This window comes from Triplophysa dalaica, chromosome 4 (assembly GCF_015846415.1).
Source record: "Triplophysa dalaica isolate WHDGS20190420 chromosome 4, ASM1584641v1, whole genome shotgun sequence".
Lineage (NCBI taxonomy): Eukaryota > Metazoa > Chordata > Actinopteri > Cypriniformes > Nemacheilidae > Triplophysa > Triplophysa dalaica.
The window spans coordinates 24,023,630-24,051,256 of NC_079545.1; the positions used below are offsets into that span (position 1 = coordinate 24,023,630).

Sequence of the window (27,627 nt, forward strand, 5' to 3'; positions counted from 1 at the left end):
TGTTACAACATTGGTTTATAGATTTTAGCCTTTGCAACCAGTGAGTAGTACTGGCATTGATAGCCCTGCTACATGTAGTTGATAATATCAGATATCACTAAAAAACTAAAGTGGGAGATACTTTGGCGGTTTTCATTGTGTTTTAATTAGTGGAATAAAGATTTATGAAAATCTCTATGAAGTGAATTTTAGGTTAAAAAATTAAAAATGCTTAATTTGTATTTACATTGATAATTCATGTAATTGCTAGTCCATCAGATCACAAAGTGCCCAAATTTGTCCACCAAAAGCCGATTACTGCAGTTGTAAAAAACACTATATTCAGTGTTAAGTGTGATGTCTGACAAATAATTTCTAGTCCAGTGATACACAGATTCATTTCAAAGAGGTGCAATTTATTTATACAAATAAATGCAAAGTACAAATGATAGAAAAAGACTGAAACTATAATACTGAGAGAAAGAGAAATGCACAAAATGAGATGCATTTAAAATCATTCACACAATGATGATAAGTGTGAAAATGTTTTTGTGTGCATGATCTTATTTCAGCATACCATGATCTACTTTTTTAAGTAATAAAACGAGTGCACAAATAGATAAAAACAGATGAATAACATAGTGAACATGCTCAGAACAGTTAAATGTATAAACTTCCCTGCATTTATTGATACACTATTTGCTCCTGAGCATTGCATCTATTTGCCTACAGTGGAGCTGAACATGAACTGCTCGATGCACTAGCTGATAAAAGAAATGATAAAAAACTGTGGTATTTGGATGTCAATTTTGCAAAGTGTATATGTGCAATCTAAAGAACATAAATGGCCTGTGTCTACAGTATGATGAGAGACTAATGTCTTTTGAGAGCTTTTAATGACTAATAAACTTTTTTCGTATTTTACGCACCTTGTTGTCATTCAAAAACCAGCATTATAAAGCAGATATAAGATATTTTGGACTATTGTCTGTACATAAAACTCCTGATAATTTTATTAAAATATCTTATTTTGAGTTGCACAGAAAAAAGAGTCATAGACAGGTTTGGAATGACACGAGGTTGAATAAAGAATGGACATTTTTAATTTGAGCCACTGCACTAGTGATGTTTTCAAGAAAAGATAATAAAAAGTATATCATACTATATTGTTGAATCAGAAAACACAATTATTTATTTGGTGTTTGTGTAGATGGAGAAGAAAATAAGTTACTTTGAAAATTACATTCACTGGCCAGACTGCAGTGGGACATTTAAATAAAACTATAAGACAGGTACTGTACTACAACAAATGTATCTAACTTAAAATGTGTAAAATGTCAATGTCTACAAGAAGGTATTATTTAAATTTAACTAAATTGATTAAAATTAACTAAATTAATATATTGCTTTTGCGTTATAATTTAGAAAATAGTGCACTGTTGTTGACATTCATTTGTTCAAACACAAAATAATTGTTTTATGCAAACTGTACATTTACTTTGCAATATTACATTTTTTACATAAATGACTAATCTTTTTTTATAATTTTTTATATCCTGCCTTTAGTTCAATATTACGAAGAACTCCATATGCTACACAAAAATAAAAATAAAATTGGCATAAATGGGCCCAGAAACATAAAAACACAAAAATGTCTCGAATCCCAGGCAAAATATAAATAAAGTAAAATGTATCTTAACAAAAAAGGAAATTAAACAAGGAAATACAATGATTTAGAAACATTAAAGTACAAAAAAATATAAAAAAAGGAAGGCAAAATCAGAGATTCTGGTGAGCCACGGAAATAGCTGATAATGATATGAAGCTGCGTTGCATCTAATATGAAAATATAATACTTAACTAAATACCTTTGATCTCAAACGTAGGACAAACCTGCCAAAATAAGGTTGTAAATTACACTCACCTAAACTATCCAAGAAGTGCTAAAGTTGCAGGTGCCACTCAAATAACGGTTAGAATGTTTACCTTTTCTGGGCTTGTATATCATTCTTTCAAAATTTTAGAGGGGATGGGGGGGGACGAGGGCAGTAATTATTAACGTCTCTACAATTACGACGCGAGCAACAAAGAAATAATTAAACCAGAGCTTTTTGTCCCCAATGGTCCTGCCATCTTGCACACTTGCATGCCCACCAAATGCGAGCCACTCCACCCCGTTCTGTTCCCCCCTCAAACTTGATGGTTGTTGAACTTATTTTTAGTGTCATTTGATAAGCATCCCTGCTTGCACCGAGACATCCCACTGACCCAGCCACTGGTCATTGTCTATACCACTTCCCGTCAAAGCCGGCACGCTTTGTCAGATTTCGACTCGAATATCCATTTTGCATCTGAAGTAGCGTATCGAAAGTGACTGGATCGTTCGAGCCTTTTTCTTCAGCTGCCGCCCTCTTCCTCCCCCACAGTGTCTCCGCTCGCGCTGACATCACTCGCAATCGTCGTCGTGACAGCGCGTTGAAGAAATCTAAAATAAATATCTATTGCTCGCCTTTCTGTGTGCGAATAGAGGGGGGAGCGCTACGTGGATAATTTCTGGAAATGAACAATACTTATCCGTCCGTCGACCCTTTCGGTTCGATCTTTCAGATGTTTTGGATGTGAGGGCACAGATGAAGAACTCTTCATTTCTATTGATGCGAGTGTAGGTCATTTCACGTCGAACCTGATTTAAAATATAAACCTCTTAGAAAAGTTCACATACTGCTGCTGCTACTGCTACCAAAGTTTGATACTTCTGTGCCAAAAGCTACCACTGGAAACAACTTTGGAGAGCAGTGAACAGACAGCAGTATTTACGTCTAAAAACCTTAAACCGATGGACACGTTTATGAATTGTGAATGTCTATGCATTAGTGAGCACAGAACAGACTGCCAAATATGTGGGGTGGAGGCATCAGCCACCAGAGGGAAATGTGTCCCTCAAAACCTTGCCGGAGCACTTTGGTCACAGGGTGTCTTGCGGTGCAATAACGCTCTATTAATTTCTCTGCTCAGTTCTCGCATTGATACAAAGGTGTCTTCATGAACTAAAGGGCAAAATCTTACTGCTTCCAATACCTTAGGGCATACTGTCTACAATTTGTCATGCGTGTGCGCTTCTCTGTGTTAAAATGACAAGATCTCCAGTCAAAGAAACCCCGCTAGGCATCCGACGATAGTGGGCTTGGAGAGATTTTTGTGAAGAGACATTGCCAAGAGGCAAAGTACTTCTGCTCTCTGCGAGACTACTGGGATTAGTTCTTCTTCCCAGCCAACGGCAAAGAGCCTTATCTTATTCCGCTTTTTTGAAAATAGCCTCCGTCTGTGTCCATAAGATTATTTATTTTCCACATAAGGCACAATATGGTCAAAGTATAAAAAAACTCTTCTTTGCGGTGCATAACCAGATCCGCTGTAAAATCTGACAATTTGAATGATATTTAATCCTCCTCTTTTTATTCAGTAGCTGGAGGGATACCATATAATACTTAATTAAGTTTGGAAAGCTAATACTACGCAAAACGGGATCCCTTTGTACATCAGTCTGAAGCAGGATACTTTAAAGTGGCAGTAGACAAGCCATGTCATCCAGAGGAAAAGATGCTTTTTCTGTCGGCCCATCAGCGTTTTGGAAGAGAAAATTATTTGGGGACTGGCAACTGTCATCTATTGACGCTGTATCCGGCTGAAATTTATACACCTTCCCTAGAAGACAAAGAAAAGGCCAGAAGAAGGTTAATTCATTGATTCATTTAAACGTAACATTTTTCAACAACAAAATCACTTAATAATTATAACAAGAACAACAATAATAATAATTATCATATTTTTTGTTGTTTTGTCATTATTATGTGAGCCAAAACTTTGGCTCACATAATATTATTATTGATTTATTAGTATTTCACTAATGTCTAAATATTGCTTTTATTATTATTATCATATTAAATAATATTAATAATATTAATACATATTAAAAAAGTGAATAACTAAGTAAATCAACGAAATGTTGTGTTAACCCTGTGACTTTCTCAATGCTTTAATGTGTGCGTTAGTGTGTCTTTTGTAAACAGCTCTGTATCTCTAGCACACACATTACTGACTGATGGGGAAACTGGGTGCACTGGCACCAAGAGGGAGCTCTCGCCTAGCATATTACCAACCACGTAACACAAAAATACACACAGATAGCCAAACACACAATTATGCATGTTCCGCAATTTTTTTAATGTTGCATTAAAACCAAATCACAGAGAGTGAAAATATTCTCATAACACATGAGTTTGAGAACTAGCGTGTAAGAATCAATTAAAACATATTAGGTTCCTAACTACAGTGAATCACTTGCCCTACTTTCAAGTCACAATTGGCATTGCATACTGGAAGAAGCCCAAGGACTTCTTATAATATCCACGAATAAGGGGCTTTACATTGTCCCTGCATTGTAAGCCAAGCGAGGCGCACCCTCTGCGATAGATCTCACTCCGTCAACAAATAAGGCACATCAGATGCTGTTTTGGCCGCGACTGATAGTGTGGCTAAGTTTACTGGATTTTGCAGGCTTTGAAGTAGGAACTCTGAAAAGCTGTCTGGCTTCTCCGCAATGGCTCTGATAAGTCTGTCGTAAGATTCGTCCAGGTGCTGATCAATACGGTCATACACAGACTTACTGGTAGACCTACACCACCGTTCAAAAGTTTAGGGTAAGGTGACTGCATTGTTTTTGATGACCTCAAAAACTTAACTCTGAATAGGCCTAAAGTGTATTTGTAGTTCAATTTAATTGCTTAAAACATGAATTTCTTAATACAAAGCAAAAAAAAAACACTAGTTTGTGAAGAATAGCGAAGAGCCCAGAATTGCATATAGTGAAGAATAAGCAGCCAATCAATAAGAGCCGAGAATAAGGGTTGATAAAGTACCAAAGGTATATCTTTTACAAATTGTAGGCAAATTGTAGTACAAAGATCCTCAAATAAAAGGCAAATATAAGATATACGATACGATATATATGAATATAAGATATGTACGGTTATCATTCTTTTATCACAACATAATTCCATTTCAAGTACTTTTATTTTAAAATGTGTAAAATAAAATGTATTATGACTCCAAACTGTTAACGATAGTGTATTTTAACCCCATTGCTTCTGGTCAGGATGCATGGACTTGGCATCGGACACACTTGAGACAGGCAGAGCCCACCTGTGCCCCTAGAATAGTAGAACCATGGCCTAGATATCACTTTTAAATGTCAATATGATTTTATTGGAGTTGATATGATAGCATTAAGAGGCATGTATTTTCTTTAGATACTGTCATGTTCTAAAGGGGAAGTATTCACAAATGATGCATTTTGTACTGCTATGTCTTCAGATGTTCTTAATGTTTAAATTAGCATCATGTTCTAAATTTGAAGCTACTCAGTAGGCCTACACCTGTATTGGATATACTGTAAAAAAATCTCTTAAAAATACAGACATTTTCTGGCAGCTGGGGTGCCAGGAATAAGCCTTTAAATAACATTTTTCCTGTAAATTTGCGTTCTTTTTCGATCATTTTACATATTTTTGTACATGAAAAATCATGTCTTGAATGATGAAAAGTCCACTTCTTTACATATAGTAGAAAGATAGTTACTTTTGATATCACAGGCCATACTCTTTTGCAATTTCAAGTCAATATCAGAAAAAAAATGCAGAAAATGACAAATAATAATTTGTAAAAATATTTGCTTTATCATAAAAAATTTGAAGCAGCAACATTTAACTCACTGTGTGTGGAAGAACTAAACTTATTCAATAGTAAGTACGGGCAAACATTAAACAACCACAGTAAACCAGTTTATTCATATAAAAGCAGGATTAATTCAAAACAACAGTTTAATAAACCTGGCAAAAGACTCGTGTCCGATCTGCCTGAACAGAGATTTCTCATGCCATCCTTAATAGATCACACAGGCTCAGTGTATCAAGAGCTTCTCCTTGCTAACTCCGTACATTTGATACACCTATACAGATCAGTCAAACAGAGACAGTCTGTTGGGGGCCACCACTACCCCACCACCTCAACTTTTATGAACCATCTCCAAACCATGCCTGTCCGACGGCCACCAGACTTCACAGAACGAAATCTGCAACTCTGATTTAGCTGTTTGCTTGGGCACCTGTCCAACGAAGGAATCTGCATGTCTCCGAAACAGCTTGCTTTCCCAAACCCAAGAACCCTCAGAGGAGCAGTCTTGCACTTTTAGTTCTTTAAAGGAGTGAAATCCAGGAATTGAGGGGTGGAACTGAACTCATGGACATCAACCCATGTCCTTCTTGGTACCATCCCAAGCAACCAAAAGCTTTTTTAATCTGGGAGTTGATTTCTTATTCTAGAATTCATGGAAGTTTTTTCCAGTGGTTCACAAACTTTTTGGTTGTAAGGTCTTTTTGAGAAGAATGCATTACTTTGCGGCCCCACAAATAAAGACTTATAATCTCAAACTAAAATTTTCATAAAATTCTTAGTTATACAATGCCGGAACATTTTGGTTGGTGATCTTATTTTACTAATGTTTGATTGCATAAAATCTATGATTAATTTCTATATTTCATAAAATGCCACACAATCTGGGCCCCCCTAGATCCATTTTAGCCAAAGGGGGATCCATTTCAGGCCCCAGTTTAAGAAGCACTAACTTAATCATAATAGAGCTGTTTTCATCTAAAAAGTAAAAACCAGATATTACAATTCAAAGTGTGCAATCATGTTTAATTGCAGTGAAGATAAAACTATAACTTTTTATTGCAATCTTTCTTTTGTCTACGCATCATCTGTAAAACAGTTGTGACACTGCACAGAATAAGGTCTGGCTTTAAAAGCCTTTTCCACACACTGAACATATTAGAAGTTCAAAATAGGACAGGAAGTGCAGCTGCAAACAGGCCTAGGGAAATTGCCAGAATGTGAGCAATCCTGCACTTTAGAGCTGGCCCCCACTATCTCCACACCCATGGTCCACATACGGCCCACATAGCACCGCCATCTGGTCTGGTTGAGATTCAGAACCAAGCCAAGAGAGCCTACAATCTAACGCATGCTGACAACTTGGATAAATTTCCAGTCATTAAAAAGTGATATAGGCTCTGGAACAGCGAATACATTAAAACGCTTCAAGAAAAGGCTCTTGATTTTATGTTTGGAAACTGTATATTTCTGTTGCTGGGGAATCAAAGCCGATCCTCTGATATGCATTAAATTTGAAAAAAATGCATAACTGCATGGGTCTTAAAGGCTCTGGAGGATGTGATAATGCTCCGCCCGCAGCTTGCTTTGAAAGAGAGAGTTGGTTTTGACAGCGTGGTGGTGATCCCTGTAATTTAAGTCCCCAGTCACAATAAACCACAATGTCTTTCAGAGGCACATCCGCACCGTAATTTACAAGGGTATAAAACACCCCCTCCTGCTGACACAATATTTATACAGCGAGTCCTACTGGCTCAAATCAAGTCTTCTGGGTAAATAAAGTGGCATATGATCAGCAATCAAGGGCTGATGACTGCCGGATTGACCCGGGAGACAGCGGGAGAGTGATGGTTTTTAATCTCCAGACGCCAGTAAAAATCCTACGCTGGCAGCGGGTGTCATGATGTTTACAAATTGGTCATTACAGCCTCGCATTTTTGGGAAAATATTAGAGGCAAAGTTGATGATGAAAAACCTAACCAGTCCAATAAGCTCGACTTGCAGATACATTTTTACACTTACAGGTTGATTTCAGCAAGCACAGCGAATCGCAGTGTGCATGTACTTTAGAGTTCTGTGAATTAAACCTCAAGTATACCACACGTCTGGCTGAATTTGAGGGCAGCTGCTCTTTCACTAGAGATGTATCACTTACAAAAGTAATGTAATATTGCACATTATGATACAAGACATTTTGTGATATTATAGATTGTTAGCCATGTTTTCACCCACATAAAGAAGTGTATACTCCCATAATGGAAATAATATTCATTCTTGCAAAAAAACGGAGAGAAACAGGTTGGCTGGACATTTTAAAGTAATATTAGTCATCGAGACAACAACGAGACACAAGAACCAATGAGAGTCAATGTGCAGCCATAATAAAACTTGTCTGTGTTTGCATTACATATGTGACATATTGATCACTAAATAAACTTAAAATAATGATCATTTTATGCATTATCTGATTGCCATAGTGACCAACGCAAGAGCCGCGCAAACTAGCGCAGGGTTTAAGACATGTTATTTTGGGCGTTAAATAATAGTGCAAATACCAGAACGCAATAAATAATGAACGTAAACCGTAGTAAATCGCGTTGTATTTATACATACTTTCTAAAGTTTGCATCTGAAACTCCTACAAATGCATATACAATATGGTCAGTTAGAAAATCACCGTCCATGCCTTTACAGCGCTTATTTTCACTGCGTGTCTTCAGTAAATACAGACAGTCGTTTTTTTACACCAAATGAGGCGTTTGCACTGACACAAACTGGCCCCTAATGTCTGTGAAGGAGTGTAGGACAGCACCAACAGCATTTGAAATAAATGTTAATTTTAAAGCTGTCAACTTCAGTGTAATATGTTACCATATCATCATGCTTACAGTAACACTGTGAATAAGAGTAAATCTAATGTTAACTATCAGGTGGGGGTCAAGTGTAGTTATATATTAATAAAAGAAAATCAGATGTAAGAGTGGGTGATGGATGAATGCTTTCTTTTTAACAGCTTATTTAGGGGATGTTATAGCGGATTGGCACATCTTTATTATGTATGCAAGTTTTTGAGTTAGTGTTAGAAGTTAGTCTGTGTACCTGCTTAACATCCCGAAAAGGAATAAGAGCGCTTGTGTTTATTTTATGGTTTTGTTTATCAAACGGAAAATGTGATTTAGGAACAGTTTCTCATTTCTCCTCACTAGGAAAATACTATACTTAGGTAAAGTATCTCTCTGAAGTATACTGTAGAACAGTGGTTCTCAAACCTTTCAGATCAAGTACCACCTTTAATAAAATGTGTTGTTCCAAGTACCACCTAACAACCGCCATAGAAAACGCATGAATAAACACTAAAATTATAAGCAGCGCTGTGAATCTTTACTTGCCTTATTAATAATACATCAGCATTGATAGTCGAGGTGTATCTAATCATAATACAAACACTTTTTTTATTTACAAGTCGTTTTCAAACTAAAGAACATTTTTTTTTTTTTCAAGTCAGCAGTAATAGTGGACACAAAACACTTTTCTCTAGTTTACCATAAACAGGGCTCTGTAAATTACTCTTATGGGGATTTATAAGCTTTGTGGGGTCTCGCAAAAAGACTACAAACCAATATTAAAGACATACAATGTGGGAAGAATATTTAACACGGAGGATATGTATAAATATATGCATAAACATGCAGAGAAATGCTGTATATAACACATAAATATCTAAAGATTATAAATAGGAAAAAGGTGAGTAATAAAGTGGTGATTACAGGGTCTGTTTTAAGTAGGCCTAAGTCTGTCTTGTTTCATGAATGTTTCATTGATTTAACCTCGAGTAGATGCAGACGCGTGTTGAATTAGCGCTTTACAGCAATAACAACAGCTTTTAAAGTGGTGCAAGTTCAGAAATACATAAGAAGATTCATTTGCAAGCTGCTCATCGGAAGAGAGAGAGAGAGACAAACAATCATCTGTTTGCTTCCGCTCTGCGTTGAGTTACATCGACCAATGACAAATCGCAATAATTCATTATAAATTAAAATTGCACATAGGCTATACAAGATGTGTACCGTATTTATCATTTGTGTATAACATTTTTAATTCTAGTTTTAACACCAAATGGATCTTTCTTTTTATTTATTTCCCGTGGTGTCACGTACCACTAGGGGTCTCTCCGAGTATCACAAGTGGCACAGGTACCATAGTTAGAGAACCACTGCTGTAGAATATTATAGTAATTAATTCACTCTGTTTATATCTACTATAGTATTTAACTATTATGAAATGAAAAACCTAATACTATAGAATATTTAAATATTTATACTCTCGTACAGTATGAAATATACTTCAGTTTATTATATTAGATACAGTATTTCTACGTGGGCAATACATTAATAGTCTTTTCTTTTGTTAAATACTTGATTAATTATTTAATTGTATTTAATTGTAATTACCCATTTTTGCGCAAGTAAAATTTTTCTTCTGTGATCTCCTCCAAACTGCAGACTTTCTTCTCCGCCTTTAATGCTGCCAATGCATATGGTTAGATGAATCTAAAGTGAAACCCATCCAATCAGCTAGATGGATAAATGAGCCCCTTGCTGTTTTTCTGAAATAAGTGTAAAGACTACGGTTCACCTGTGGGGGCAGCATTAAATAGCAGATTAAGGCCAGAATTCCAACAAAACTGTTGTGAATGTTTATCTTTTACTGCACGGTTGTCAGATGAAGACGTTGTATAAGGCTTAAGTTCACATGAGACAGAAATAATCGTAATTAATCGATTAGTGAGTCATTTTGACCGCTTAATATTATTATGTTGAATGTTTTTATATTATGTGTAATAAGCGAGGCAATGCATATGAACATTAGTGATTTGTTCTCTAGTGTTGCCTGTTTATTGTTTACGTATTATTTCACTGCCTTTTAATCGCATTCGGTTAAACCACAAGATCTCAACCCAGCAAAACAAAGTTCCCTTTGCCCTGCTGATGTGGATCGAGTATGTTGCGACGTTTACACTGGTGGCACAATGCAGACCTTAATAAACCACAGGATCAAATGTTTAAATGTTAAACAAAAACCATTTCGATCCTGTGTCTTTAGGTCCTAGAAAAATGCATTCAGGAGTCAGGAGTTGATTTTTATTCTGGAGAACCCATGTGTTGGATGGAATCAAGTTTACATGACAAAGCTTGGCTTAGCAGCATGGTCACCAGAAAAGTATTTTCCCGTGAAAGTGGCTTAAGCAAAGCCGCACTACATGTGCAGATGTTTTCTGCTGCCTGTTCTGTCTTTCTTTTGCCGTGTTTGTCAGTATAAGTGCACATCATTGCCAGCTAACAGCTCTGGGCACCGTCCCCTGGTTGTTTGAGAGAAAATGCCAGTCATTTTGGCGGAGCGCAGGCGCTCACAGACGGCACATGCGGGCACAGATGGCACTAATGGACAAGCAGAATCCAACAGAGGGAACGAGAACGAGCCACTGAGGAGAGCTATTCCAAATAGCAGCAGTTAAAGCCAGGTCCTGCTCGGCTCTAGCAAGGTTACCGCTGCAGTGTTTCATAAAGAATTTAAAGTGATAAAATAATCAAAAGGGGGAGAGAAATCTGTTTGGCAGGATGCCAGGGAATCAGATGGGAAGGAAATTGTTCCTAGTTAAAATACATGTTCCAGTGTACAAAAACTTGATACATCCGCTCTAACTAGGTTGTGTGTTAAGTATAATGCACATTTTAGTGATTGATATACTTTATAAAACAGTGCTGTTCTTTTAAAACTTTTGCGGGTTGTGGAGTCATTTCATTTTAGGAAAAAATTTATATGCCAAGCCTATAGAGATACAGAAAACTTGTTGCCGAAACCTTGGATGTCCAATTTCAATGTTGTTCATAAAATTGAAAAAGCACTAGTACATTTTAATTGACTAAATACTGTGTTTTCAAGTTGAAAAGTAATTTTTTACAGTTTAGTTTATGTTGGTTAGATATTTGCAAATCTCAGAGACAAACGTTAAGGGTAACTAATAATAATGATTTATAAAAAAAAAAAAATCACAAAATATGGGGACACAAGATTCCATACAGACAACAGCGATTTTCTTTTTTTAATGATTTTACGTTAGATCAAAATGATTTGTTTCATACGTATGCTTATTCTATTTGTTTTGTGGCATTTTTAAACACAAATAAATATTACTTTATATTTCCTAAATATTTATTCAATATTTAATTTATTTCAATTTAATGCATTTTCAATATCGGTCAGTGTTCTGATTTTGGGAGATAGAAAGTGTGGGGGTCTTTTGGCGAGCCTGGATGATAATCATTTTAATGAGCTTGGCGACCTACAAGTCTGAATCGAAAAGTCTGTGAATATAATATTGCTTATGTGGCATAAAAAGCCCATTCACACATGCCAGTTATAGAGCTGCAATTGGAACCAAAACCAGATGCTAATGTAGATGATAACTGTATTGCTAGGCAAAAAAGAGAAATATTACATAATCCAAATTATATAAATTTAAATAATTTTGTATTCATATATTTACAATTCATGTAAAACACATAGCAGCGTTTTGTGTGCCTGATAGGAGCAGAGGATTAGAGACAATTTTTTCCTTGTGTTTAATCTCTAAGCCCCACAAACCATACAAAACTCCTCAGTCCTTTGCTTGCATGACCATTCCTCCTCTACATCTTCTCAGAGAAACCTCACGACATTGCAAATGAGCATCCAAGCAGAGCCATAGGGCTCATCTGTACTTTTTCATTTCTGGACAGTCTCTACAGCCTCAGCTGGCCTGCAGTCAGGCCCCTAGACATGATAAACATTCAGCTGTAAACATAATCTTATGTACGGTCTCACAATCCAAGAAAAAGCGCAATAACTAAAGCTACAAAAATATGTGAAACTGCTGCTTAGAAACGGAATGCACAAAAAGGAGAGTAACATCTAAGGGCGTGTTATGCGAGCCAGCCTTTCCCCTTAGACTTTGTTTCCCCCTTTTTGCTTCCACCCGCATGGTGGCGGGCAGGGTCACGTGAGATCTGGGCCAGGAAGAGATGGGCGGCATGCGACATGAGCGGTGGTAATTGGAGAGAGCTGTCAGGATGGAGCAGCGCTGTGTCCGCGTGAGATCCTGCCATTTGGATGCGACCACACACACGTGCCAGGGCGCCTACCATCCCATGGGGTGGCGTGCATTAAAGCTAGTGATGAAGTTAATGTGTGCGGAATTGTTTCTGGCAACCAGCCCACAAAGGGGTGGACGGTTGACCTGTTAGAAGAGCTTTAATGTAAAGGAAAATATACATCTTAAAAAAATATTAGGTGCAGACTGATAGTCCGGTAAACTTGGATATGTGTGTTATGAACTTGTGTTACTTGTTTTTTTTAACACTTATGAATCATAAGATGATTATGATCTGTGTAATGTATAGGTTCATAAATAATAATAATAATAATAAAAAATCTATAAATAGTATGTATAATAATGTTATAGTGTACAGGTGTATATTGATGACTGTAAAAGGTACAGCTCACCCAAAAAAAAAGTTCTCATCATTTACTCATCGTCGAGTTGTTCCAAAACTGTATAGATGTTTTGTTCTGATGAACACAGAGAAAGATATTTGGAAAAATGCTTGTAAACAAACAGTTCCTGGCCACCATTAACAACCATAGTCGGAAAAATACAAGTGTATAGTGCCTCAGAAGTGTTTCCTTTCCTATAATCTTTAAAATATCTTCTTTTGTGTTCAACAGAACAAAGACTACAAAAAAATAAGAACGCATCCATACACGATGAAATGTTTATATACACTAAAAAAAGTTTTGAAACAGTTGAGTCTGCACCTATTCTCTTTTATTTCATTTATGACCTCATGATGCATTTACGAGCAACTTCCCCTCATTATTTAATGCAAAAATTTCATCTTTAAATTACGGTAGAGAAAAGGTTTATTTATGTGGCGCTATAAAGCACAGGAGTGTAAATACATACTGGCTGCACATCCTGCTATATTCAGTAGTAACCCTGGTGATAAACCATCTTGTTATGTCTACTAGGGAAAATATGCTTATCAAGCCGCATGGTAATGTAAGCAGTAAATAACTTGATCATTGCACAGCAACAGTGAAAATCTCACAACATGTAGCAGCTTCAGGCCACACTACATTACGAAGAAACACTGTACGTGTGTGATTTTGTTGTTTTCTACACCACAACTGTGAGAACTAGGTTAATGTGACCTAAATTGGTCAGACAACAGACTGGTCAGGGGGAGAACAAACATGTACACAAAGATACATATTAAAGCATTACACCGGTACTATAAAAGGAGATGTGCATGGTAATTTTACATAAATACATGAAATTTACATTTATTTTGAGTGCATGAATTACACTCCAAAAGACAACCAACACAGCTTCAATCTAATAACTACAGCCAATAATCTCAATGTAAGGCCGTAAATAATCCTTTTCAGCAGTCAGAGCTATTTGATCGCCATTGTTCAAAACTCCACATGAGACAACCAGTGACCTTTCCTCTAGCGTCTACCCCAGCCTCCCACGGAGAACAGACAACAGTCACTGCATCACACCTTACACATCTCCCTATATCCAGACCTTTTCTTGATCTTTTCATTAGGTTCCATTCACTCACTTTCAAAAACCAGCTACATTCCCTTTCCAGTAAATGTTAAAAGGTTAGTTGTTTAACAGTCTTTTTATGACGTTTCCAAAACAATTTACAAAATTCACACTATAGATCAATTCAGAGAAAATAAATTGTTCCGTCTGTATAACAAAACGGCAACTTGGAAATGGATAATTTGGCAATCTCAACAGGTGAGATTCAGACAGAAAAAGGTCTTGTTATCTGAGTAGACTATAAGGATAAGTCACTAGAATGGCTCCGCTCCCACTGTATCATAAGGAAGAGTGCCTGTATTCAGCTATGCAGATGTCATTATAATGAGCTGCCTGTTCAGGCTGGACTTATCGTGACCGCGTGTGTCTTTCCGTTTCTCTCCAGCAAACACTGTCTTTGGCAATAGCATTGATCCGTTTCTCAGTCATTTTGCCTTAATGTAGTCTGCAAATGCTATTCAGTCTACTAAGGGCATATGACAATAGGGTGAGGTAAGAAGGTGCCCTTAGCTTTGAAAGAATTTGAGACTGTGTAAGCATCTGTATAAGGATCTGTGCAGGAGTGTCTGAGGTGGGTTGGGGGGGCTTGACTATTAAATGGAGGCTGACAGGGAGTAATTATTCTAATGCGCTGCTTTGCGGCGAGGCTGGGTTAAGGTGTCAGCTGCGAGTCATTAGGCCTGACAAGCGCTGGACAGCGACGAGACAGCTGTCTCCCTCCCAGGTGGGCTGACCCACACCACAGCTATCGTGCTAACCGGGCCACCGTCAGGGTGCCCGTTAAAACCAGAGTCTAGACCTGGTACTTTACACGCGGTCTCTTCGGAGAGAAAAAAGTCATGATGTTATTGTTACTTTTACAACTTTTGTTAAAAAATGTAAGTTATTATTATCACAATTTATTTGATCATAAACTTCATTATATTAACTAAACTTACAGACTTTTTAATGAAAAGTTTAGCTAAAATTAAAAAAGAGACCTAAAAAAATTGTGACAGACAACAAAGTGGAAATGTTCATGGAAAATTGCTAGAATTTTCCATGTTTGTCTTGCATAAGTATATATATTTAATGCATGATTTTTCATCTGGTTATTGGTCATTTCCATAAAACACTTTTCCTATTCTACAGCCAAAGAAAAAATCTATTTTTGAAAGATGTATTTTAGAAACAGTTCAAAATTGAGTGTACGATAGAATAAGACCGATTTTTTTCTCAGTCCATCACTCCACATTGCTGTTGGGTGACATTCCTGAAGTTAGACAATGCCAAGTTAATATTTGTAACATTTTTATCTTCTTGTAGTAAACTTAATAAATTCCAATGTTTGATATTAAGACCATTTATGTTGACTAAAATGTTGGATCTGCGTTAGATTGCTGCTTGATTTTAAATCTAAAGTCAGGGTGTTGAGAATACCCTGATAGTGACAGCTTTCTTGAGCTTTCTTGTTTTTCATGAAGTTGGGTCAAAATGATTTTCTAACAAACTAATAATTGTTAGGGGAAAACCTCTGTGTCAGGATAATGTGAGGAAGTTTTTACACAAATGCAGACTAAAGTGAACACAGACATGATCTCAACAAATTCTGCCCCATGATTTCACAGGGACCAAAACCACATGCAAGACCTTCTGCTTCTAATCAGTGTAACTGGTGGAGTCCAAACACACACATACACAAACGCACACAGTCTCCTCTCTGCCTGTATCCTGAATTACTGTGTTCAATAGAACATTATCACTAATATGAGACCATCACATGTCATTGGTGATGTCATCCCTTAAACACATCCATCACTGTGAAAAAAATACCCTTCAAAAATCTGCTGATCAGAGTTTTATGCCATAGTGACATGACCTTAGATGTGTTTAATTCTTCATAATATTGGTTTTGCATTATATTATGGCAGGGAATTATGTGTAGCCATTAAATTATGTGGGGGGATGTAATGAGTAGCTTACTTGGCAACGTTGAATCTCTACTGTGTTTGTTTTGGACAAATACAGAGAACGGATGGGTAAAATACTCAAAAGTACTTGGGGTACTGGGAAGTCTAGAGGCTTCCACTATGAAAGGGTTTGGGCCATCTGATGGGTTAAAACTATTAAGACGGCAAAAGGAGTTCTGCATCTGTGCACACAAAAATCAGGATTCGGAACTACTTAAATGCATTTGTTTTGAGACCCGCAGATACATATCCAGATGATTGCGATCAAAACAAAAGAAGGTACACAAAGCCATTTCTCAAGGATTTGATCTCTATATGTCTAAATCTGGATCTCTCCGCTGATGACAAACCCTTTTTTTCTAATTGATATGATGATAAATGGTGTGATATATGGGACAGAATGACCTATAACTCATTAAGGTTGACAACACCATTATAGATACTATGTTAGATTATAAACTGTTCTAACGATCTATGATGATGATAAATGTCTTATGGATTGTGATTCACATTCCTTCAATGGAGACCGGAGAGCACAAGTTTCAACTCCGAAAAAGAAGCAGAACTTCACCTAGTTTAGTTTTTTTTCCTGAGAGAGGCTGGTTGACTGACAGTAAGGAACAAATGCATAAATGAATAAAGCAATTTCTTTCAACAGCTGCACGATAATTGTCACATCTGTGTCCTTTCTTCCAATCAATTATGAACCACAAGTTGTAATTTATTTATGGTCAATTCAGGCTCTGGTGATGAAATGTTAAAGACACTCCAAATACAAAGTGATATAGGGATGCCAAACTTGCCATCTTAAAAAATACATCTGCTCAAAATTACATGCTACATCAGATCTGCAAGAAAGTGACTTTGTGCCCACATTGAGGGAACACGAGTATAATCTATAATGCCACGTGATTCAAGTTCTAGAAGGAGATTCCGGGGTGCTGTTTTACAGCTTTAAGCTAAATGTTGTGTTTGGGTGGTTGCAAAAATCAAGCCACGCTGTTAAAGTCCTGCTTTCAAAACTGTTGATGTCAAGCTTTTATCAGCACAATTAACAAATAAAGGATTAACAATTATTTAATATTGTGGACCATTGATAAAAAAAAATAGACATACCAGATTTGCATATTGAAACTAATTAGCATAATCACAATGTTGAAATCTTCTGCGTGGAATTCAGAGTGATGAAAATGGGCAGCTACAAATGGAAATTATACATTGTGTATTAATGGTTTCTTGTTTATTTCCTATAAATACAGATTGTACCATTTTTTTGCAGAATCTAAATTTAGTTACTTTCTAATGGTGTAAAAGTTTACAATGTGAAAATAAGCATAAAAAAATGAGTTAATTGAAATATCTTAAAGAAAAAAAACAAGCACTATATCTACGTAAATTGCCTTTCAAACAGTCGTGCGCCTGTGCTCATCACTTTAAATATTCAAATTGATCAGACGAGGGAAGGAGTGAATTACAATACATTACCGATTCCCTGTATGATTTCCATAGGTCTGTCACACTTAAGGAGAAAAATCAATGCGACAAAGCAGCCCAGGGAATGTCTGACACTAACAGTAATGCTGTTTAATTAAAGCCACGATTCCAGCTCTCATTGCAATGGGGCTTTGATTTTAATAGACGATGAAGAAATGGCCCGCACGTTGACGCGACCACGTTTGTATCCAGTCGGCCAAGGGAAAAAAACACATAGACACGCGCGCACGCACTAACACGGCAGGACATCAACTCGGATTGAATCAGGGGGTTAAGGCGAACTACACAGAAGCTTGCGCCCGTGTTAAACAGTCTGCTAGAGGGGGCAGGTACCAGCCCACCCAGCTAATCAGCACAATGTGCTCAGATCCAGGCAGAAAAGAGATTTCTGAGCACATGCCTCTATCACATAGACACTTGACCTCAATATGGTAAAAAATTAGAATGCAAATGTAGAAGGTGGAGAAAATATGATTGTTAATGGATTGCATTTTGTTAAAACAAGCGCTCAATCTAAAGTAGAAAGTGCCATTTCACTGTAAGTCAAGTAATGCCATGCTGGAGCGCTTATAAGAGGGATTGAAGGCATAAAGAGATCAAATATAAAAGCAAAAAGAAAACAAAGGCCCTGGTAAAAAATCTACTGATAAGCATTTTTATACAGTGCGTAAATGGGGAAATCACAAATCTGAGCTGCTAAGGATTATTAAATGATGCAAATCGCAATTTAATAGCGGTTAATGTTCTGGAGACAATAGCTGGAACCACCTCAAATACGTAAAATGCTATCCATCAACATTTGTGGATATGTTAGTCCCTCTCCAAACCCATCTCATGTGTACACCGGTCCAACCCAAGAGCTCCGTCATGCACTCTGGCACTACCCCCCCCTCCACCCCGCCACCACTTTCTAGTTCCCAGTACCACCCTCCAAACCAGCTCACTGGGGTCCCCAACCTAATCCTGTTACCAGGAGGTCTGGCTGTTTGAAGAGGCTCACAGATTAACACGGCAGACATCGCCGAATTTACAACCAGCCACATGGACATCTGCCCTACTTTCTGCAATTCACATCCCCAAAAACAGACAGACCTGGTTCAAAGAGCAAGGGGTCATTTCGTGAAATCATCAAGCCAGTCATTGTTAAAGCTGTCATTTCTCCTCTGTGGCCGGTGGGGTTTAACTAAACTGTCACCCTTCTACTTAATGCTTGTTAAGGGTAACAGGCCAGTGTTCTGATAGCACTAATGAGGACCAGAAAAAAAGTCACAAGCACCGTTTCACCATGCACACCGATTGTCACAACAAAACCAATCGCAAACCAAAACACATCAGAAAATTATAGAGATGTAAAGACTTTCAGCAGATGTTGAAAGACTCATAGTTCTATAAATATGTTAATGTTTAGTTGGGCGGTCAACCCTCTGCTTCCATAAACAAGTGCTTTACTTTGCTTTATTATTTGTGACGCTCTGATTTAATTCCAATTACCCCATTAATTAGAAATCTCGTGGCCTCTGATCTAGGGTATGTTTCAACTTAATAACATTTGCCAGTGTTTTTTGTACCAGTGCTTGCTCGTGTCTGTTTATAGAACATAAAAAAGCTTTTTTTTCTAGAGACGAAAATATGAGCTGAATCACAAAACATTCTGTGATATCGCAATCAGAGACGACATTAACTGATAATCATGAAAACTATTAGGAACTATTTTCCTAATTTGTCACATTTCTTGAGATGTGAATGCACAATTAAATTTTCTGTTTCATCAGCACATTGATTGTACAAAATCTGCATAACAAAGGGATTCATGGCAGGATTTTTTTGGTTACATTTACGTAGATATAATAAGTTTTGTAATATTAAAAATACATTTCATATTTTAAACAAATAGTAATGCCTATCTTTTAAATCTAGTAATTAAAAATTACCCTCATGTTGTTTAAAACCCAAAAGAATACAAAAGAAGATGGATTTGTATATAAAATGGAAGTCAATGGGGCCAATGTTGTTAGGCTGCCAGTATTCTTCAAAACATCCTATTTTGTGTCCCATAAAAGAAAGAGAGAAAAACAAAAAGAATAATGAAGGAATTTTCATTTTTGTCTGAACTATCTTTTTTAATCTCATTTGATTTTTTCTAAACACAATATAAAACAAGAATGTTATTGCTATGTGTCAAACATGTAAAATATGTACAAATGATATAACATAATCCTTACCAATTGACATTTCTATTTTAAGACAGTACATACAGTCAAAACCCCCGGTGCTATTTACAAAAGTAAATTAAAACGAAATACAATATCACTCATTTAAACTGTGCTGCTTTTTCCTGCTGCCAAGTAAACCGCAATTCCGATGGCTTTTGTATGGCTAAACTGTTCAGCGCATCTCAGTGTGCCTCATTAGGCAGTTGTCCCTCGCTTAAGCAGCCAGACTCACTTCATACTGGCCTTTCTAGTTCATTAGGACACTACTCGCTCTCTCTTGGCTCCCCGGCAAAAACACAAACAGTTTGGGGTCTGCCACTCGCCACCCTAATCCTGTCATGAGACTGGGCTCTTGAACACAACTGCGGCTAAGCCCGGCCATGTGTGCGTACGACCTGAGGGAGCCGGCCCGCCAGCCTAGTTCCTTAATCCCCCACACACACTCTCTCTCCTTTTTTTGTCTTTACTCGTTCCCTCTCATCTCCATCGTCCACCCCGTCGTTATTTCTCCATGCCAGCGATGCCTCCCTCTCCTGCGTTCTTCAAGAACCGTCCCCACCGAGCCGCCCGCTCGCGGTCTCTTAATTAAAATGCTCCCATTGCTCTGTTTATGTGACCGATGACTGTTAAATTAAGATCCTGTCATACTGGGCCACGACGGTACATTTTTATTTATTTTTCACGCTCCGCCGTGAGTGTAAGGCCTCGGGACCGCGAGCTGACATGTTTTCTTTGTCTGAGGTCGGAATTTACACCATTTAAAAATACACTAGCTCATTACAGCACTGCCCCAAGGAGGCAAGCAGTCTGCATGGGCTAATAAGGTACGTGTTATACGGAAGCTGATTTTAATAGGGTGTAATGTATGCATAGGCTACGCTAAAGTGACATTATACATCTTGAACAATGGGCCAGTATGCTTTCTGGGGGGTGCTATTTGTGCTGTACGATGTGTGCACGGCGTGCCCGTGTCACACATTGAGGTTTCCTCGCTTATGAAACATCTAATTGTTCGGCCTGACCAAATTAATGTGGCGAGAGGAAAATAAGGCATGAATTCCAGCAAAAAAGTACTTTTACGGTCAAACCAGGATTTCTATAATCACCACATTAGTTATCATCATTACCCCATTCCTCCCCCAGAAGACGTGTGGGAACAAACAGACTACGCAGATTGGGAAAACGAAACCAGTTCAACAGACTACGTCTTGACTTTGCCTTTCCGTGGCGTCTCGCTGGGGTTAATGTATGTTAATCTATCATTTAAAAAGGTGCTTATTAGTGTGTTTTGCCGACTGCCGCTTTGTAAAATAACACAGATTCCTGCTGAGACAGTTAGTTAGAGGCAGGGAAGAGAGGAATAGGGAGGGACGGGCAGGCATTCAAAAGAGCCCCCGCCAGTAATGGGCCAGCCCTTGACGCGCTGCCACCTTCTCTACCTTCCGTCCCCTGATGCTTTTTCCGGAAACTTGACGGCAGATGTTGCAGCGCTAAGCTGGCTCTGAAGTGCCTCTCCGGTTCCCCGGTCTCCCTAACAACACAGTCAAACCACATTAGATCTCTTTATTTGTGCCCCAGGCAAGTTCGGCAGTGCAGCTGTGTCCACCCTCCGCTCTACCTTTGGTGTTGGAGCCCCTCAGGCGGTAAATGGGAGAGCAGAAAGTATTCAGGCTGTCTTGAAAAAACTACATCTGCTGACAATCCAGCAGTCTGGCAGAGGGCGGGGTGGCGGGAGGGTGCGGAGGGAGGGACCGGGGGGTCTCAGAGCTGAACAGATGTCTGCGACAACCTGCTTCCTTACACCTGTACGAGTACTCGTAACCCCACAGATCCGGCGCTGAAAAATTCATGACCCCGGAGGGTTCCTGTCGGGCATCAAAGCCCCCCTCTCTCAAGCCGAGCGTACGCAGCCCACCTTGGCTATGACGAGGGACTCCTCAGGCTTTGATAGCTCATGCCTGCACCCAGTGCACTTGATCAAGGGCTTGAAAGTCTGCACAATCGAGCTGTGGTCTGACTGAAGTGTGGCAGGGACCCGCTCAGAGGCTTCCAGACCCTCCTCTCAGACGAATTCAGAGTTACAAAGGTTTTAACAGCTTCTTTGAAGAAAGTAAAACAGAACCAGTGGCTCAAGCGTGACTGGGATGTTGCGCTGGCACAGATGCGGCGAGGAGTTCCTCGAGATCAAACGAACTGAAACAATTGCTTTAAACTGTGTCTCACTTTGGAAACAAGTAAAGAATTGGCTCATTGTATAAAGTTTGTTTACTTTGGGCAACAACTACATTTGTCTAAAAGGGGATTATCAATTTGATCAATATGAAATATATTATAAAGAGAGATATGAATAAATATAAAAATAAAATAATACAAATAATAAATGTTTATAAATAAGGTGTAATGTACAAAGCGATTATACTTTCTATTGTGCTACGTACCTTATAATGAAATGAATGGACAAGAAATATCAATTTCAAACAAGCTCATTTGTAACAAAACTGTTTCCCATCGGTTTTAAAGTGATAGTTCACCCAAAAATCAAACAATCTGTCATTGTTTACTCGCCCTCTTATCATTTCAAACCTGTATGACTTTCTTTCTTCCGCAGAACACAAAAGAAGATATTTTGAAGAAAGATGGTAACTGAACAGCACTGGCCTCTATTTACTTATATTGTATGGAAACAAAACCAATGCAAGTGAATGGGGGCCAGTTAAATGTTTTCTTCGAAATAACTTCTCTTGTGTTCTGTGGAAGAATAAAAGTCTTACATGTTTAAAATGACAAGAGGGTGACTAAATGATGAAGGGTGAACTATCACTTTAAGAAACACATTTAAAGTTTAAATTGGTTTCATTTGTAAATATGATCTTGTACTGTGTGTTAATAACCAGGCATATTTATATTGAATTTATATGTAATATTAAACGACACTGGCCAAGATGACTCCGAGTACCAGGATGACCCTGTGTTAAAAGTTTTGAGGGGTTGTTATCCGGCAACAACAGACCTCAAATGGATATTTCAGTCAAGAAACAAAATTTTCTCACGTTTTACACATCCTAACTGAATATGACTTTCTTCTTGAAATATTCCATTAATATGCAGCTGTTAGCCAATCAGAATCAAGTTTCCCAGCATGCTGTGTAGTACTTTAAAATAATCCCCACTATGATTAAAAGGCACACTGAATTATTTTTACAATGTTATAAACATGTATTACCTGGCTTGTTGGAATGCTTGATTCTGATTGGCCAGTCCCAACATTTGCAGGTTCGTTATTCCCAAATAACGACCTCTCAAAACTAATAACACACGGTAACCTGGTAAAAATGTTTTGCCAAAATAAGTAAACATATATCTTTTAATAACATATATGACATCATATATACAAATTATTAAACCAAATTGCCTGTTTATGACGTTTGAACGTCACTTCTTACCTCAAAACCGATAATAACTGGCATTTCCTCGCGAAAGGTCTGCATTCGGTATAAATTAGCTAATAAAATATTTCTAATTCACATTTTATGTCCACTTTGTTTCTCATGTGGCAAGTAGCCGTGTAATAAGCAGGATAGCGTACAAGCAGTCGGCTGCTTTCGCGAAATAATTCCTGTGATAACAACCAGCTGCCGGTACACTATCCCTTACTTAAGGCTCTGTATTTGCACATTTAATAAAAATAGGGGTACTAGTGTGTATTTACACATCAGTGCGTACAGTTACACAACAGGAAGTCTTTGCAAACAAACTCTTGACAGTCATATCCTGTTCAAAATCTTTGCAACTACGGGTGTTGTCTAACTGTTTTGTCAGAGAGATGATACTCATGCATGCACACACAAAGACACACATTAAAGGAAATACTTCCTGGACTATAACAACATCCCGTGTGCACACTTGTCAGCCCTAGAATGCTGTTGCTTGCTGTTCTTTAATGTGATTAGTCATTTTTGCACACATTTTTGCATTGAGGTGATGCATCTGTGGCTTACCTTGTCCGCAGTAGTGGGCCTCATGAGGGAAACTCGGTCATATTGCCGCCGCAGCAGAGCCCACAGTGCCTGAAGGCGGCCCTGTGCAGAAATGAGAAATATTGAGGGCTCAGTTTGGTTTCCTCTTTCAGCTTTCTGTCAGTCGTATTATACCCGAGACACCAAGCCTTTATTTATAGAATGAAGATTGAATGATTGAAACTCAAGATAAAGAAAGAGAGGCAAATAAGAGATGTTATCTTGCTTCAACATTGGTCTCAATGGTAACGGGAAGTGACTCACCCTGATCGGAGTATACCATTTGGATTCATGTTGATTATATGTGGGTGGTGGTGATTTTGGCTTTTTGATCATGGACTCTTCTGCCTCTTCTGGTATCGACACCACTGCATTCTTAGCCATCTCTAGCCTTGCACCCTCCTCTGTGGACCCTTTCTCTCCCCAACGGACCTATGCGGAAGTTTAAACAGAAATCTTAACTTGTCTGGTTGTAAAATGTTGGAGTGACATGATCATAGTAAATGTGTTGACCTACATCTGTGGTTGTTCTGATTGGGTATTTGTGGTTACGGATGAGGATGTGAGTTCTGAGGAAGTGACTTAATACATTTCCTTAAAATGACCTTGAAGGGAATTGGTGAAATGAAATTGACAAATGGCCAGAAGTGTAAAAAAAGACCCGCATTCTTTAAGTGGAATTTACAGGAGGCCAGCAAATATTAATCCTTATAAAACTAATCAAGAAATTATTTTAATCAATCCCATGACATTTTAAGTGAAGGACTGCAGTCGTGATCTAAAATAACATATTCTTTACTTTATGAGTGCTCTGTCTCTATCTTCCTAATAATATTCCTCACACATCTTGTGATACCTTCCAGAATGAAAACATTAAAGAAGGCTTAATTAAACCTGCACTCCTCAAGCTGTAAGTTAAGACACAACAATCCATAACAGCTTTTCAACAATATCCCTGAACATCCCAAGCTGCAACAACTCTCAATTAATAAAACATTCCTTGCATCGCATCCCACATGTCAGCATGCGTTTTGAGCAAAAGTAAAAGCAAGCAAGTTGATCTAGGATATACCTTCTCCCCAGGTCCAAAGACATCTTCAGAAATGGAAATAGGCTGTCTGAATAAATTAAAGCTCTTGAGACATAAAAGAAAGATGTGCCTTTATTTAGTCTATACTGCCTTGCACGTTAATGGGAAAAGTTAGAGTTTTCAAGACTTCTAAAGCATCTTCAGCAATGCTTATGTCTTCAGGAGGCCAGAAAAAGGGGGCCAACAATCCCTTTTTGTGATGGATACATTAGCACATTTTTTCTTAACGCAGTCAGGTGACAGAATGGAAGTCAGCAAGATGAATTCTTCTAGTCAGAGAGGTTCACAATCTTTCACCGTCAACGTGACTAAAGACAGCGGGACATCACAAAAGCTGAACTGGCAGGGCCTTGTCACGTCAAAACCATCAGTAAGGGGCTGTGCTACACTTAAGGAGATTCCTTTTGAACCTGTAGTAACCTTTCGATTAAGGTAAAAGGATACTTCAATTTACCAAAATGTGTATGGATATTCTGAAGCCAAAATCCTATTTTTCCGTTGAAAAATTATAGAAAAAAGGAGACTGACAACTATTTAAAGCACATCTGCCAGAGCAGCATCAATTATTTCTATTTCACCATCCAAACTCGGATTTGCAAATGCAGATGATGATGATGATGATTTGAATTTATCAAAGAACTATAATACTAATACACAAATGCCCACCAAATGAACAATTTAACCAATGTTATGATTTAAATATTATTAATTAGAATCATGTTCTCCAGAATTGCTCAAATCGACCAGAAAGGATGCAGAACTTACAACACTTTTACAATGAGCAAGGTCAATAACATTCCCAAGAGAGCAAATGCACCATCACAGCTGTGATTGCATCCAAATATTCCAGTCATGAGTCGGCTGCGCATCACTATTTGTACGTATTTAAAATGTAATCCCTCTGTTTTTACCTCCATGCGTTTGATTCACCAGCACCTCTTCCCCCATAATAAGATGCATCCACGGTCGGCCATTTCTTCTTGGGTTCTGGATCAGGGTCAGGCATCTGCATTAATAAATATCAGGAGGGAATTGATAATGTCAATTTTAGGTATTTTATGTACAGTATCTTTAAAAATGCAAAAGCCATCTCAACATACTAACATTAAATATGAAACATTTTTAAGGTCTCTCATAAAGAAAAAAACAGATCTTACAGGTGGTGGTGGTGGACGAGGTCTTTGAGGAGGTGGGTCTTTAATAACCTGAGAGGAAGAAAGTTCATTAGAAATGAGCTCATGGGAATTCATACATTGAAATAAGAAGCTGCATTGGCACTAATGGAAATTACATTTAATATGTGACGGTTTTCCAGTTTTCTTGAGCAATCTAAAGATCTGATTCACAACTGAACAACTGGAACCTTGCACCAGCACAATTGATTACAGAGATCTGCTTGTAAACCAACGCTGTAGGCCCCTGGTGCAAAATAAAGAAAGCCCAAAAATCAACTTGTTGACAGGCGAGTCTTTTGGGGTGAGCATGGTGGTCCGTTATCTCTTAATTAATTGGATAAGGTTCAATGCTCCCCAGCAATCCCCAACCATAAAGTCCTGAGGAATTAATTAGCTCCAATGAAATGCAGAAGGGAAACTTGGGCTTCTCTCCAGGCTGATCCCCAGTGCAAAGAAGAGGCAAGTTAACAGAATGAGAAGCCTTCCTGCAGCACTTTCTGTGACTGTTTATCTGCCCCCAGAAACAAGCAGCTGAATTCAGCAGGTGTCTTCCTTCACAGATAATGTATTCATCATTGTAATGGCCTTGGCAACCTCTGGCTCTGTTGCTTTATTAGTGATGGGTCAGGAAAAGCCTTATCAAAAAACATTTCCTGGACCACAAGAAATGCCCAGATAAATATATATGCTGGCTCATTCTGAGCTTTTTTTATGAAATCCTAGCAGTTAAATGTGAAAAATTCCAATGTCATTGACCAGTCTTGTTAGCCTTTCATCACCCTAATCACTCTCCATCCTCGCTTTACTGTTCATACGGTCAATAAAACTGGTTATAAGGTGAAAAATGATGATAGGTTAACAGGGCAAACTTTAGGATGGAATGACTGCACTTTTGAATTAAAAAGCTCAGCATATTCGAACCCCTTAAATTCACACAATAGAACGTTAAACAATCTAGATAAAACGCCTTGGATGAAACCATGTTTCAACTGTCATGCGTGTAACCCCTTCCGCTGCAGAATCAACGCAAAATGGAAGTAAGCCTTGTCTCATTAAGTATGAAGGATGGATACACTGCCATTGCAGGTTAAGCATTTACTAAATTAGTTTTCAAGGAAAAAATGCCTTTTAATTATCACATATCATGGGTTGAACAGCTGTTTCATTCACATTAAAGCACACTGACACCATTTCACCAGTGTTACCATTATAATGATGGAAAATGATCAATTAGAGTTAATTAATTGCTCTTTGACTCATAACTAACTGTCTGCAAATCCAGTCATATCCATCCGTGGGTCCCCCTGTGCCATGATTAACATAACTTT

General features: G+C 38.0%; 1 protein-coding gene across 1 annotated transcript; it reads right to left on the reverse strand.

The window, feature by feature from the left end:
• Positions 1 to 374: 374 nt before the first annotated feature.
• Positions 375 to 26,329, reverse strand: LOC130420162 (anthrax toxin receptor 2-like). Its single transcript, XM_056747289.1, has 5 exons — positions 26,282 to 26,329; positions 26,036 to 26,130; positions 24,299 to 24,466; positions 24,017 to 24,097; positions 375 to 3,684 (listed from the first exon to the last, which is right to left on the reverse strand). The coding sequence occupies exons 2-5, from the start codon at positions 26,039 to 26,041 to the stop codon at positions 3,646 to 3,648; spliced, it is 294 nt and encodes a 97-aa protein (XP_056603267.1). The 5' UTR covers positions 26,042 to 26,130; positions 26,282 to 26,329; the 3' UTR covers positions 375 to 3,645.
• Positions 26,330 to 27,627: the final 1,298 nt, after the last annotated feature.

Coding starts and splice junctions, on each gene's coding strand:
- LOC130420162 (XM_056747289.1), bottom strand. Junction 24,098..24,298: donor AATGGTATACTCCGATCAGG/GTGAGTCACTTC, acceptor ATTTCTGCACAG/GGCCGCCTTCAGGCACTGTG. Junction 3,685..24,016: donor GGCCCACTACTGCGGACAAG/GTAAGCCACAGA, acceptor TTTGTCTTCTAG/GGAAGGTGTATAAATTTCAG.